The sequence below is a fragment of the Mytilus galloprovincialis genome, chromosome 1 (assembly GCF_965363235.1).
Source record: "Mytilus galloprovincialis chromosome 1, xbMytGall1.hap1.1, whole genome shotgun sequence".
Taxonomy (NCBI): domain Eukaryota; kingdom Metazoa; phylum Mollusca; class Bivalvia; order Mytilida; family Mytilidae; genus Mytilus; species Mytilus galloprovincialis.
In genome coordinates, this window is record NC_134838.1 from 1073349 (window position 1) to 1088942 (window position 15594).

Below are 15594 nucleotides of genomic sequence, written 5' to 3' on the forward strand. Positions count from 1 at the left end.
ATTTAAAATTTTTAGATCAAAGAAAACTTATAAATTGGAAAATTATTGGTAATATTTGAATTGATGTTGCAGAATAATTTAAGACCGACAGAAGTTCCTATATCTCTAAAATGATCAAGTTTGAATTGATTTTTTATCATTTAATTTTCAGGATAAGAATACAAAAATTTATTGAACAGTTAGAGTTTGTGATGAATGATCATTGCATGAAAAATACGGCAAAAATGCATCAAGTAACAAACAAACAAATTGCGTAAGTATTGCTAGTTTATAAAGCTTTCTATAAATATTTGTTCATTCAGAAAGTCCATTCATTTCATATACTCGATGAGAAATGAATAGAAGCACAATCTATCATTGCAAAAAAGGAAACAGAAATGATAACAAAAGACCAATTTTTACATAATTAGATTAAGCTACTGTGTGAGAAAAAAAATAATAGTGTATTAATTCTATATATCAATTAGTGACCATGTTTCAAAAGTTTTATCAAACCTATTGGTACCAGCATTTTCTTTAGAACATGTTGGATTAAACCTAGTTTTATAGAAAGCTAAACCATATGCACATTTCAAGCCTATGTAATCCAAATGGAATGCATTAAAAAATTAAAAAGCATTGATTTTTCTTTTGGAAAAAGGGAGAAAAGTATCTGTAACAGGAGGGATATGAAGAATTATAACTTTGCTGAAATCACTAATTGTATTGTCTTTGTCCAGAAATAAATCCATTGCCTTAACAATACAGTATTTCTATTTGTAGAATGTTGATTAAACATTTTATAAGAACAGGAAAAGTTGACCAGAACATCAAAAGTGTTTTAGATTGTCAATCTAAACTCAGTCTGAGGATGGAACAGGTATACATTAAATATGGTGGTTAACTATATCTAGAATGATTAATAAAATTGAGAAAGGAAATGGGGAATGTGTCAAAGCGACAACAACCCGACCATAGAGCAGACAACAGCCGAAGGCCACCAATGGGTCTTCAATGTAGTGAGAATTCCCGCACCCGTAGGTGTCCTTCAGCTGGCCCCTAAAAATATGTATACTAGTACAGTGATAATGGACGTCATACTAAACTCCGAATTATACACAAGAAACTAAAATTAAAAATCATACAAGACTAACAAAGCCCAGAGGCTCCTGACTTGGGACAGGCGCAAAATTGCGGCAGGGTTAAACATGTTTATGAGATCTCAACCGTCCCCCTATACCTCTAGTCAATGTAGAAAAGTAAACGCATAACAATACGCACATTAAAATTCAGTTCAAGAGAAGTCAGAGTCCGATGTCAAAAGATGTAACAAAAGAAAATAAATAAAATGACAATAATACATAAATGACAACAGACTACTAGCAGTTAACTGACATGCCAGCTCCAGACCTCAATTAAACTGATAAGACTTCTTCTTGCTGTAATTCTGAGAACACAATTGTATTAGCAAGAAATGAAATTTAGTCTGACTTCTTTAGCAACTCAATTCAAATAATATATGGTAGTTCCAATAGTGCAATGTCTTATAGACCTCAGGAAATTAATGATAGTTGATACATTCTTGTCCTGATCGTCTGATATTTGACATCATATCGATATTAAAGTGGTTTGTAGATCTGGTTGAACTGTCTGATGAATCATTGAAAATAGCTAATAAATCTTCTGACATATTCATGGCGGGTATGTTTAGGCCATTTCAATCTTAGCTTAATCAACCTCAACAGCCTCTACAGAGACAACATGGCCGACATTCTAGACTTTTCTCTTAAAGAAAGAACATTTGTCTACTCTAAGCTTCATGTTGTTTTGATGAATCCTGTTTAGTACAAGGGGAAAATTTTCCATTTGATCTCCAAAGGTATTGCCTAAGATGATAACAACATGGATGAAAAAGCAATATAACTCCAATATCTTCTTGGATCATGGTAGGGTAATTAATGAAACCAAATAGTATCTGGTAGTATTTAAAGATTCCTAGTTGACCAATCATAGATAACCTTTTTTCATTGTGCATCTCCAGGATATCCACATGATGATATAATATTTACGTCTACAGTCTATTACAGATAAAAAAGTATACTTATAGGTAGTGAATCATTAAAATCTATTATTTGCAATGTCTTTTATCGTTAAGTTGTTTAGTTTACAATAGTCCGCACATAGTCTTATCTTCAATTCTTGGCAATGCATATCTGTCTTTTATCGTTAGGTTGTTAAGCTTACAATAGTCCACACATAGTCTGATCTTCAATTCTTGGCAATGCATATCTGTCTTTTATCCTTAAGTTGTTTAGCTTACAATAGTCTGCACATAGTCTGATCTTCAATTCTTGGCAATGCATATCTGTCTTTTATCGTTAGGTTGTTTAGCTTAAAATAGTCCACACATAGTCTGATCTTCAATTCTTGGCAATGCATATCTGTCTTTTATGGTTAGGTTGTTTAGCTTACAATAGTCCACACATAGTCTGATCTTCAATTCTTGGCAATGCATATATGTCTTTTATCATTAGGTTGTTTAGCTTAAAATAGTCCACACATAGTCTGATCTTCAATTCTTGGCAATGCATATCTGTCTTTTATCATTAGGTTGTTTAGCTTACAATAGTCCACACATAGTCTGATCTTCAATTCTTGGCAATGCATATATGTCTTTTATGGTTAGGTTGTTTAGCTTACAATAGTCCGCACATAGTCTGATCTTCAATTCTTGGTAATGCATATCTGTCTTTTATCGTTAGGTTATTTAGCTTAAATTGTCCACACATAGTCTGATCTTCAATTCTTGGCAATGCATATCTGTCTTTTATGGTTAGGTTGTTTAGCTTACAATAGTCCGCACATAGTCTTATCTTCAATTCTTGGCAATGCATATCTGTCTTTTATGGTTAGGTTGTTTAGCTTACAATAGTCCGCACATAGTCTTATCTTCAATTCTTGACAATGCATATCTGTCTTTTATGGTTAGGTTGTTTAGCTTACAATAGTCCACACATAGTCTGATCTGCAACTCTTGGCAATGCATATCTGTCTTTTATTGTTAGTTTGTTTAGCTTACAATAGTCCACACATAGTCTGATCTTCAATTCTTGGCAATGCATATCTGTCTTTTATAGTTAGATTGTTTAACTTACAATAGTCCACACATAGTCTGATCTTCAACTCTTGGCAATGCATATCTGTCCTTTATAGTTAGATTGTTTAACTTACAATAGTCCACACATAGTCTGATCTTCAATTCTTGGCAATGCATATCTGTCTTTATTAGTTAGATTGTTTAACTTACAATAGTCCACACATAGTCTGATCTTCAATTCTTGGCAATGTATATCTGTCTTTATTAGTTAGATTGTTTAACTTACAATAGTCCACACATAGTCTGATCTTCAATTCTTGGCAATGCATATCTGTCTTTATTAGTTAGATTGTTTAACTTACAATAGTCCACACATAGTCTGATCTTCAATTCTTGGCAATGCATATCTGTCTTTATTAGTTAGATTGTTTCACTTTCTCAGCAATGCATATCAACCTTTTATTGTTAGGTTATTTATCTTTCAATAGTCCACACATAGTCTGATCTTCAAATCTTGACAATGCATACATGTTTATTATTGTAAGGTTATTTAGCTTCAATAGTCCACACATAGTCTGATCTTCAATTCTTGGCAATGCATATCAATCTTTTATTGTTAGGTTATTTATCTTTCAATAGTCCACACATAGTCTGATCTTCAATTCTTGGCAATGCATATCTGTCTTTTATAGTTAGATTGTTTAACCTACAATAGTCCACACATAGGCTGATCATCAATTCTCAGCAATGCATATCAACCTTTTATTGTTAGGTTATTTATCTTTCAATAGTCCACACATAGTCTGATCTTCAAATCTTGACAATGCATACATGTCTATTAATTTTAAGGTTATTTAGCTTCAATAGTCCACACATAGTCTGATCTTCAATTCTTGACAATGCATATCTGTCCTTTATAGTTAGGTTATTTGTCTTTCAATAGTCCACACATAGTCTGATCTTCAAATCTGGACAATGCATACATGTCTATTATTGTAAGGTTATTTAGCTTCAATAGTCCACACATAGTCTGATCTTCAATTCTTGGCAATGCATATCTGTCTTTTATCCTTAAGTTGTTTAGCTTACAATATTCCGCACATAGTCTTAACTTCAATTCTTGACAATTCATATCTGTCTTTTATGGTTAGGTTGTTTAGCTTACAATAGTCCACACATAGTCTGATCTGCAACTCTTGGCAATGCATATCTGTCTTTTGTTGTTAGTTTGTTTAGCTTACAATAGTCCACACATAGTCTGATCTTCAATTCTTGGCAATGCATATCTGTCTTTATTAGTTAGATTGTTTAACTTACAATAGTCCACACATAGTCTGATCTTCAATTTTTGGCAATGCATATCTGTCTTTATTAGTTAGATTGTTTAACTTACAATAGTCCACACATAATCTGATAATCAATTCTTGGCAATGCATATCTGTCTTTTATGGTTAGGTTGTTTAGCTTACAATAGTCCACACATAGTCTGATCTTCAATTCTTGGCAATGCATATCTGTCTTTTATGGTAAGGTTGTTTAGCTTACAATAGTTCGCACATAGTCTGATCTTCAATGCTTGGCAATGCATATCTGTCTTTTATCGTTAGGTTGTTTAGCTTAAAATAGTCCACACATAGTCTGATCTTCAATTCTTGGCAATGCATATCTGTCTTTTATCCTTAAGTTTTTTAGCTTACAATAGTCCGCACCTAGTCTTATCTTCAATTCTTGACAATGCATATCTGTCTTTTATGGTTTGGTTGTTTAGCTTACAATAGTCCACACATAGTCTGATCTTCAATTCTTGACAATGCATATCTGTCTTTTATGGTTAGGTTGTCTAGCTTACAATAGTCCACACATAGTCTGATATGCAATTCTTGGCAATGCATATCTGTCTTTTGTTGTTAGTTTGTTTAGCTTACAATAGTCCACACATAGTCTGATTTTCAATTCTTGGCAATGCATATCTGTCTTTATTAGTTAGATTGTTTAACTTACAATAGTCCACACATAGTCTGATCTTCAATTCTTGGCAATGCATATCTGTCTTTATTAGTTAGATTGTTTAACTTACAATAGTCCACACATAGTCTGATCTTCAATTCTTGGCAATGTATATCTGTCTTTTATAGTTAGATTGTTTAACCTACAATAGTCCACACATAGGCTGATCTGCAATTCTCAGCAATGCATATCAACCTTTTATTGTTAGGTTATTTATCTTTCAATAGTCCACACATAGTCTGATCTTCAAACCTTGACAATGCATACATGCCTATTAATTGTAAGGTTATTTAGCTTCAATAGTCCACACATAGTCTGATCTTCAATTCTTGGCAATGCATATCTGTCCTTTATAGTTAGGTTATTTATCTTTCAATAGTCCACACATAGTCTGATCTTCAAATCTTGACAATGCATACATGTCTATTATTGTAAGGTTATTTAGCTTCAATAGTCCACACATAGTCTGATCTTCAATTCTTGGCAATGCATATCAATCTTTTATTGTTAGGTTATTTATCTTTCAATAGTCCACACATAGTCTGATCTTCAAATCTGGACAATGCATACATGTCTATTATTGTAAGATTATTTAGCTTCAATAGTCCACACATAGTCTGATTGTCCCGTTCTATTTACACAAAAGGACCTCTTTGGATGCATATTGACTGTGTGACGATCTTGAGATACTATTTGCAAGAAGCTGTCAAAGATGTTACTTGACTATTTAAAATAGCTGGAGGAGTTGTCTGTATTGTTGTTTGAATGATCTGTTGTCACTTAGACAGAGGTGGTGTCTTAAAAATATTGACAAATATAATCATCTCCAAATCTCTTTTGATGATTTCTACGTTATCAGTTATAGATGCTGCTGATAAAATAACTTATGATTGTTGTTCAATATTGCAAATAAGACAGCTTTTGGTTGGATGATGATATCATAGTCCTTGTTGTAACAGTAGCAATCTGAAAGTCATCTTTCCATTATCCTTGTATTTATAATCTGTCTGTATCTGTTCTATTTCCAATTTGGTTGAATTTCAGCTGATTTGTAACATTGATTTTGTTTTATTATATGTAACCTCCTTGTCACCAAATTTTTATAATCTTATTGTTAAGTTTTGTAGATCACAGCATTTCTGACATTGCTAACAAATTGTTATTGTGGAAAAGTTCCTTATCTCTTGTTGTTATGTAACAAAAAGTACTTGAATTGAATAGTAAACTTCAAAGAAGAAGGGAGTGATTTGTTGTTCAGATCTTTCAAGATGAAGATAATGATGTGTTGTAAAGATTATTTTGGATGAAAGGTGTTTAGAGTATATATATATAAAATAAGGAGATGTGGTATGATTGCTAATGAGACAACTATCCACCCAATTTCAAATGAAGTAAATGTAAGCAATTATAGGTAAATGTACGACTCACAACAATGAGAAAAACCCATATCCTATGCTAGACTACAAAAGGTCCTTGTATACTTAGGTTGTGATGCCAAGGTTTTTAGAGACAAAGTTGTGATGCAAAGATCTTTATAGACAAAGTTTGTGATGTTCTAAAACCTAATAGGTGTAGGTTGTGAAGAGAAGATATTTATGAACTAAGGTTTCAATGTTGACATCCTTACTGTTGATGCTTGTAATGTGAAGATATTTATAGACAATGGTTATGATGCAAATGTCTCTATAGACAAAGGTCCTAATGTGAAGATCTTTATAGAAAAAGGTCCTGATACAAAGGTTGGGTTACAAAGGTCTTCTTAGACAAAGGTTGTGATGTGAAGATCTTTATAGACAAAGGTCCTGATACAAAGGTTGGGATACAAAGGTCTTCTTAGACAAAGGTTGTGATGTGAAGATCTTTATAGACAAAGGTCCTGATACAAAGGTTGGGATACAAAGGTCTTCTTAGACAAAGGTTGTGATGTGAAGATCTTTATAGACAAAGGTCCTGATACAAAGGTTGGGATACAAAGGTCTTCTTAGACAAAGGTTGTGATGTGAAGATCTTTATAGAAAAAGGTCCTGATACAAAGGTTGGGATACAAAGGTCTTCTTAGACAAAGGTTGTGATGTGAAGATCTTTATAGACAAAGGTCCTGATACAAAGGTTGTGATACAAAGGTCTTCTTAGACAAAGGTTGTGATGTGAAGATCTTTATAGAAAAAGGTCCTGATACAAAGGTTGGGATACAAAGGTCTTCTTAGACAAAGGTTGTAATGTGAAGATCTTTATAGAAAAAGGTCCTGATACAAAGGTTGGGATACAAAGGTCTTCTTAGACAAAGGTTGTAATGTGAAGATCTTTATAGAAAAAGGTCCTGATACAAAGGTTGGGATACAAAGGTCTTCTTAGACAAAGGTTGTGATGTGAAGATCTTTATAGACAAAGGTCCTGATACAAAGGTTGTGATACAAAGGTCTTCTTAGACAAAGGTTGTGATGTGAAGATCTTTATAGAAAAAGGTCCTGATACAAAGGTTGGGATACAAAGGTCTTCTTAGACAAAGGTTGTGATGTGAAGATCTTTATAGACAAAGGTCCTGATACAAAGGTTGGGATACAAAGGTCTTCTTAGACAAAGGTTGTAATGTGAAGATCTTTATAGAAAAAGGTCCTGATACAAAGGTTGTGATACAAAGGTCTTCTTAGACAAAGGTTGTGATGTGAAGATCTTTATAGACAAAGGTCCTGATACAAAGGTTGTGATACAAAGGTCTTCTTAGACAAAGGTTGTGATGCAAAGATCTTTGTAGACAAAGGTTGTGATGCAAAGATCTTGTGATGTGAAGATTTTTATAGACAAAGGTCCTGATGCAAAGCTCCTCATAGTCAAAGGTTGTGATGCAAAGGTCTTCTTAAACAAAGGTTGTAATGTGATGATTTTTATAGACAAAGTTCAAAGTGTATGATGTGCAGAACTTTATGGTATAAGGTAATGATATGAAGATCTTTATAGACTAAGTTCAAATGTTGTGATATGCCGATATTTATAGTGTTAGGCTGTGATTTGAAGATGTTTTTAGTTAAAGTTATGATTGTTGTACAAATCAATATATATATCGTGAACATGATAAGATATGTATAGGCTAAGATTGTGATATAAAGAGTTTAACAAATGTTCTATATAGATCTATTGAGTACAATTTAGTTTATATAAATGTGGTTTACAATTATACTTATATACATTATAGATGGTGAAGAGATGTACTGACTTGTTGCTTAGACTGAAAATAGATGTGATTCCCAAAATGACTGGGCAACCAGTAGAAGCCAGCAATTTAGGGGCCATGGGAGCTGAACTTCAGCCTAGATCATCATTCCATCCTATGACATTGACAAGTCTGAAATCTGAGTAAGTAAAACAGCCAGTTTAATAGATGCAATACAACCTTTGTCAGCTTATTTCATAATGTTTAATTCAAATTGTTCATCATACCTTCTCCTGCATAGTTGAAGAATAATATTTATACAATTTTTTAGGGTTTTGTTCATCGATTTATCATATTCACAAAGTATTAAGGTTTAACTTTATACCTTATGATTGCAAGTCATTTAAGAACTCCAATTTTCACACTAGAGTGATAATAGATTTAGAAATTTTGATTAGGTCTTTTTTTCTGTCATTATACGATAGATCTGCAATATTTTGTTGGTCGATTTATTAAAAGAAGTACATGTTTATCTGATCTTGACCTTAGAAATTATTATAATAAATTAAGGACAGTGTTCCTCCTCTGATATAACATTTTACATCCTGGTGGACAGGGATATTTGAAATACAATCTTGTTAATAAAAATTAGGACATCCATGACATAATCTATATAAGAAAACCAATTCAGATAGCATATATATAAATATAACATTCATGAAATATAGCATCACATAACCTTGATGCTAAAAGACCTTTGGGAAAACACTGAAGAATATTCAACTTTCTTACATTAAAAATAAGTTAATGGAGATAAATTTCTTTTTCTTGCAGCTTTCAAATTCTACAAAATGATAGCATACAAATAGAAAGTATAATGAAACACCATGCTGAAGAGTTGGAAGCACAAGCTTATAATTTAAAAGAACTAAGGTAAACAAATTTGATTGCTATCAATAAAAATAGATGTATGTAATATATCAATGAAACAGCAACCTAACATTTAAAAAAATAACATTTTGAAGTCAATATAGAATATAGACATAAAAATAAGGAGGTGTGGTATGATAATATAACAAATGAGACAATACTAGAGTTCAAATTATGATGATACAGTTAGTTGAATTATTGTTACTCTAGATGAAAGATAGTTTAAACAGAGTGTTTTAAGAAAAAGAAAAGGGGGCAATACAAGGAGATAAATTAAAAACCATGAGTTGATGAAAAACAGACAACACCATGACAAAGATTAAAGAGGATATGAAAAATAAAGTGGATAAAAAATTACACAGAAAACAAAAAGGCCTAGTGCCACAAAGCAGATAGCTTTTATATATTTTTATACATATGAGGAAAAAAGTTTGATATGATATAAGTAATAATTTATTTACTTTTTATATTTCAATTTCACTAATTTTATTATTTTACAGACTATTTTTAGTCATGTGCAGTACATTTTAAGCAATTATTCAATTGAATGTTGTTGTTTTTTTTCTATTTCAGTGAAAATTTACCAAAACCTGACTCATTTGATACAGGTGTTCAAGCTTCATCAGATAGTTGACAAAGGCTTAAATTTAGTTAATTAGGATTTGTACAATTTGTTATTTAAATTAATTTGTCATATGTCTGACACCACCATCAGCTGTCACATGAACATGGTTTACCACATTCCACTTGAAGAGTCTGTGATATGATTAGTGATATTAATAGAGAAAAATGCATTTTAATTCCCAACATGGAAGCTTATAATCATCACTGCCAAAATAGAATCTAAGCATCCATTAAAAAGTTACTCTGTGCAAATAACCGATGCTGTACATTTGAGTAACATGAAGAAGACTGTGACGTACATGGTCTTTCACTCCAAAAGACATTTCTGATAAGGAATTTTAAATGTGTAAAACTTATTGACTACTGAGGCAAAATGATGACAAAGTTCATGAAAATATTTCACTGCAACACTATATGTGTGTTTTTTTATATTTCACAAGGAGAACTTCTTAGGAGTTATCCAAATATTCAAAGAAAAGAGTTTTTATTGTTGGAAAAAAAGATTGTGCATAAACAGTTATAAACTTCATAGAAAGGAATAAACAGACATGTGAGCACTTGTACATAAGCATTAAGAAAATTTACAATTGCATTAATATTATGTATGGAAAATGATAACCATAATTGAATATTAAAGAGGCTATGTAAGATAATCAATAACTTGTAGGTTTTAACCAGAAAATTGGTTTTAAAATAACAAGGCATGATAACATAGCAATGCAACCAAGAAAATCAGAGTTGTGCATGTGTAAGGTATGTCTGCAGAACAGTAACATAAATATCATAGAGCAAACGAAGGTACATGATTTAATTAGTATGTATGACTGCAGATGAAGATTAGGAGTATCATTGTTTTAGTTCATGGCCTTTGATAGGCAAAACTACATTGAGAATAACAGACATTACAATAAGATTTAATAATTCTGCAGATGTTAATTCAAAATTCGTAGCCATGAGTGGTGTTTCAATCTAAATCAGTCCAAATGTCATTACTTCATAGCATGGAAAAAAAGTAACAAGTCGTGATAGAATTCTTATTGGATGTTAGTGTTGTTGGATCATATAATTAGATCGTCACAAGGAATGTGACTGCATTGCAACCTGTTCACAACTGTGCTATTTCATCCTGAATATATGTAGAAACAACATTGAGGTATGTGAACAGTAAAATGTAGAAAAAAGGATGGAGCATTATATTGTGGGCTGTCTAAGGTTTGTTACCTTAGTTGATATACTAGTTTAAATAAGGTGCAGAGATTAGACAAAGTTTAAATAGGTAACAATTCTACTAAATGGATAAGGATGGACAGACAGCATTGTTTTGGGCTGCCACAGGAATGAATGTGTATGAAAATTGCTTTATAACTATACTGACGGCCACACGACAAGGATGGACAAACACTGTATGTGGCTTTCAAAAGAGGTCACATAGATGTAATGAGTTTTAGAATTGTTTTATACTGGCATCATACTGTGGTCAGTGAAAGGATTGTTGCTTTAATACACAGTTTCTTATGAAAGTGTAGAGTTTTAGTCAAACTTGGTCTAATTGTAAGGATGATATACAATATATTTGGTATCTTACACAGGAGGTCATTGTATTTAAAATGGCTTATTTGAAAACAACCTTGACATTAGCATTGAATGAAAGACCTTTGTATAAATGTGGATTGTACTGTAGTTCATAAAGATATAAAGGAATTGTAAAGGGAGAAGATTACTTGTGTCACAATGATTTGTAATCTACATGGTATAACGTTATTAGTTCATAGATTTGTCAAGAACTGAGTTTTACCATTGTATCATGCTTATACAAGAGGTCATCGAAATAAAAGGAATTTGCTGCATGTGACAAGTGTGGAATATATGATGAAACAAACCTGATGACAGTATGACATGGAAGGACTGTCTTTATTGAATGTGGCATATACTAGGGTTCATGAAAATAAAATATAATATAAAGTCAGCTGTTGGAAAAAAATTTATTACCAGTGGAAGAAGGATGGACACCATGATTCCTTGCACAGCTTATCATCAGTTATAGTCTTGTAGATGATATACGGATGTAGTGTAACTATGACGAAAGAATTATTTTTAATTTTTAACAATGTGACTTACCAGTATTGTCACCATTAAAGATGGCTTTGATAATATTATATAGTTCAAATAATCCGGAAATTTTTCAGATTGCTATTGTTATGAAAAAAATACTACCGGCTGTGTTCTGTCATATCACATTAGTATTACAGCAGTGAATTTAGACTGTGACAACATGATTGCTTACAAACTTGTTAGTACAGCATAAAACTTCTTGCAGAGAAAGACCATTTAAAATATCTTGTGTTTAAAGACTTTTATACCATATTTTTATATCTGGAACTTATTATATACATCCCGATTCTGTTTGACAAAGTATTAACTGTTAAAATTGAATTTGTTAAGATTTGAAAGCCTACAAAAATGTAATTTGCTTTGATAAAACATGTTACAGAAATTTAATTTGCTGAGATGGAAAAGCTTTAAAGAAATGTATTATAGTTGCCAAGACGGAAAAGCTCTACAAAACGTAATTTGCTGAGAGGGAAAAACTTACAGAAATGTAATTTGCTGAGACAGGGAATCTTTCAGAAATGTAATTTGCTAACATTAAAAAAGTTTTACAGAAATGTAACCTGCTGAGAGGGAAAAGCTTCCAAAAATGTAATTTGCTGAGAGGGAAAAGCTTCCAGAAATGTAATTTACTAAGAGGGAAAAGCTTGCAGAAATACTATTTGCTTAGATGGAAAACCTTACAGAAATGGTAAAGATTTTTATTTCAGTTTTACATCAGTTTTAGTTTGCCGATTTTTAGAGCTAACAATTTAGCTCAGATTACAGCATCATATAACAGATTTTGTAAGTTACATGAATAGAAATATTGTATTGAAGTCTGTTTTAAAGAGTTATGGGATATTTTGTAATGCAAGATTTTGAAGTTAGCAGAAAGGATGTCAGTCTGTAAGAAGAGTTGATCTGAAAGACACCCAGTCTGACCAATATTATAACTTATTGTGATAATTTCTGTCCAATATTTGATCAAGCACCTTGCTGACTGTCGGAACCATTATTTCCCTGACCTCTCAGACATTCAGACAGATTTCAACATCTCTGTTATCATTATTGTACTAACAGGTAATGTTTTACTATTATAACTTATAAGGTATTTATATGTTTGTGTATATATTTAGATTTTACCACTTCATTGAGTGTGGTACAAAATTTCTCCATAGGACACAGTAGGAGATAAAAATTGACCTGTCAGGAGTTGAGAAATATTAAACTCCACGTAACTCAAAGGTGAAATCTGTTTCTCTATTGAGAAAAATATATGCATCTGTTCTACAGTTTTTAACAAAGCATATCATGTCACAGTCATGCTGTATAACATATTATATTGGTGGGTTGGATATTATTAATTTGTTTGTCCTTATTGTCTATGGAGACCAGGGTTATTACAAAAATATTTTAACTAATTCCATTCTTGAAAAGGGTTGTATCCTTTTTGTACAAAATTGTTTTTTCTATACTTGAATCTTGATTTCTATCCAAAACTATGGAAAAAAGTGTATTCTTCAATAGTTATAATGATAATTATAGAACTTCTATCATTATATAGGTGTAAACAAATCTTTGTCATTGTTATTTTATGATTGTCAAAATAATCTGTTATACAGCAGCAACCTTTAAACTTGAATCATAGCCATCTTTTAATTCTTTCATACATTTCTAGAGCAAACTTTGATTTTACTTATACTCCTTTACCCAACAACCTAAATGAGGATGTATAAAATAAAAATGTCAGGATTGTAGAAAAGTATAAAAATAAAAAATATTCTGTGTACAGATGATTTGTTGTGAGAACTTATGTGTGTAATAATTGAGTACCAGAATCATTCACCTATATAAATATGCTGAGCTGTAAATCATGCTTTTATCTAAACATCTGTCTTATTACGCAATTATTTTTATAAGCATTTATTTTTATATATACTATTCATCTTATCATGAAACTCCTATTCAGTCTAGATGTAAAAAAAAGATTTTTGGATTTCTTAAAATCAATTCAGGATTTTGCTCCTTCAAATGATCATCTTACAGGCCAAAGACTCCTGACTGAATAACAGCTTCCTCCAGAATTAAGGCTTATTTACAGCCAAGTTAATAGTTGTGATTCAAAATAAACTGTACACATTGATGTGTTTATTGTAATTGTACTAGGCTTCTCCATAGTTTCACTAATTAAGTAATATTGTCTTAAGATTTCATGAGTTCATAACAACTTTTCTAATCATGCCTTAGATTTTGTTTTTTTTTATTTTTGTTAGATAATAATAATTATTTACCAATGTCACAACATGTATTAACTTTTATTTCCCATCACTTTATTTATTAAGTCATCTCCTAAGTTAACAGATATGATAGTATACAACTGTTAATAGCAAATGTAGACTACACATTACATATAATATTGTTAAGTTTTGTCTTGTATATTGTTTGTAACATGTATTTTAATCTTTGTCAATATACATCTTTAATTAAATATTGAACTTCATTTGTTGTTTGTTTTGTTTCAGGTTTTTAAAACTTTTGTGTATACATTTGTAAACTTAAGTGGGTTTAATCTGCATGTAAAATAAAGTTGACTAATTGTATTGATGACTGTGAATTGCTTAGAGCCAGATAGACATGGATATTGTTTTATTAGAGGTGTAAAAGTATTGACCTTTGCACATCTGTTTGAAACACTGAAGTATTTTTAAAATCTTTTTAAGTACATTCTAATTAAAAGATTGCACACACATCTTATCTGCTTTAATGATCTTGATTGATTTATGTTGAAAATTTAGAGATGAAGGTTTCACTACAAGTACCACTTAAACTTTGCATTATCAAAGATCCATGTAAATGAGATCAAGGTCTGGTGAACCCTGCCAGAGGGACATGTACATCTTATCATCATTTGTTTTACCAAAAAATGCTATCTAATTGCTTATATTGAAATAGACCCATCTATGAAAACTTAACCTTGACCAATAAACCCTGAAAATGATGTGAAGGTCAGATAATACTTGCTAGACACATATGTATAGCTTACATTTCATTTGATACATTAAATAACGTGCTGTATTGATAATAAATAGTATCTGAGATAAAGTAAAATCATAAAAACTTAATATTGACTGTGAAAATGTCATTTGGACATGTACAACTTACATTTATTTCATAAACCAAAAATAGTTGTCTTTCTGCTTAATCACATAATTTTGACCTCGATCACTGATCCATAAAATGAGTATCTATGAATAAGATGTATACACAACAAGAGTGCACATGCTTAAATGTCTCCCTTCTTTTCTTACCATTGATGTTATGTTGATGATCCCAAATATAAAGCTTGACTACAATTATCACATAAAGTTAACATGATCCAACAAAGAGGTCAAGGTCAGATAAACCAAACAAGAATACTGAGTTCTATTGTTTGTCTTCTTTCATTTTTAGCCAGGCGTTGTCAGTTCATTTTCGATTTATGAGTTTGACTGTCCCTTTGGCATCTTTCGTCCCTCTTTCACATGTACACCTTATAATCATTCAATACACCAAGTTAACCAAGAAAACTAAACATTGACTAATGAACCATGAAAATGAGGCCAAGGTCAGACAAACCATGCCAGACAGACATGTATACCCTACAATAAAACTATACATTGTATATTGTTGAACTATTGCGTATAGTATCTTCACACCAAACTTAACCATGCTCATA

The 15594-nt window shown here is 31.5% G+C and overlaps 1 protein-coding gene across 2 annotated transcripts in view; it reads left to right on the forward strand.

The window, feature by feature from the left end:
• LOC143062523 (serine/threonine-protein kinase TBK1-like) overlaps positions 1–14379 on the forward strand; it is a 29443-nt gene extending 15064 nt beyond the window's left edge. For both annotated transcript variants that reach the window (XM_076234192.1, XM_076234199.1), the window contains 5 exons: positions 152–253; positions 763–859; positions 8277–8437; positions 9069–9167; positions 9738–14379. In XM_076234192.1, the coding sequence (XP_076090307.1) occupies positions 152–253; positions 763–859; positions 8277–8437; positions 9069–9167; positions 9738–9798 (520 nt within the window). In that variant the 3' untranslated portion in view covers positions 9799–14379. The remainder of the gene's footprint in view (positions 1–151; positions 254–762; positions 860–8276; positions 8438–9068; positions 9168–9737) is intronic.
• The last annotated feature ends 1215 nt before the right edge of the window (positions 14380–15594 follow it).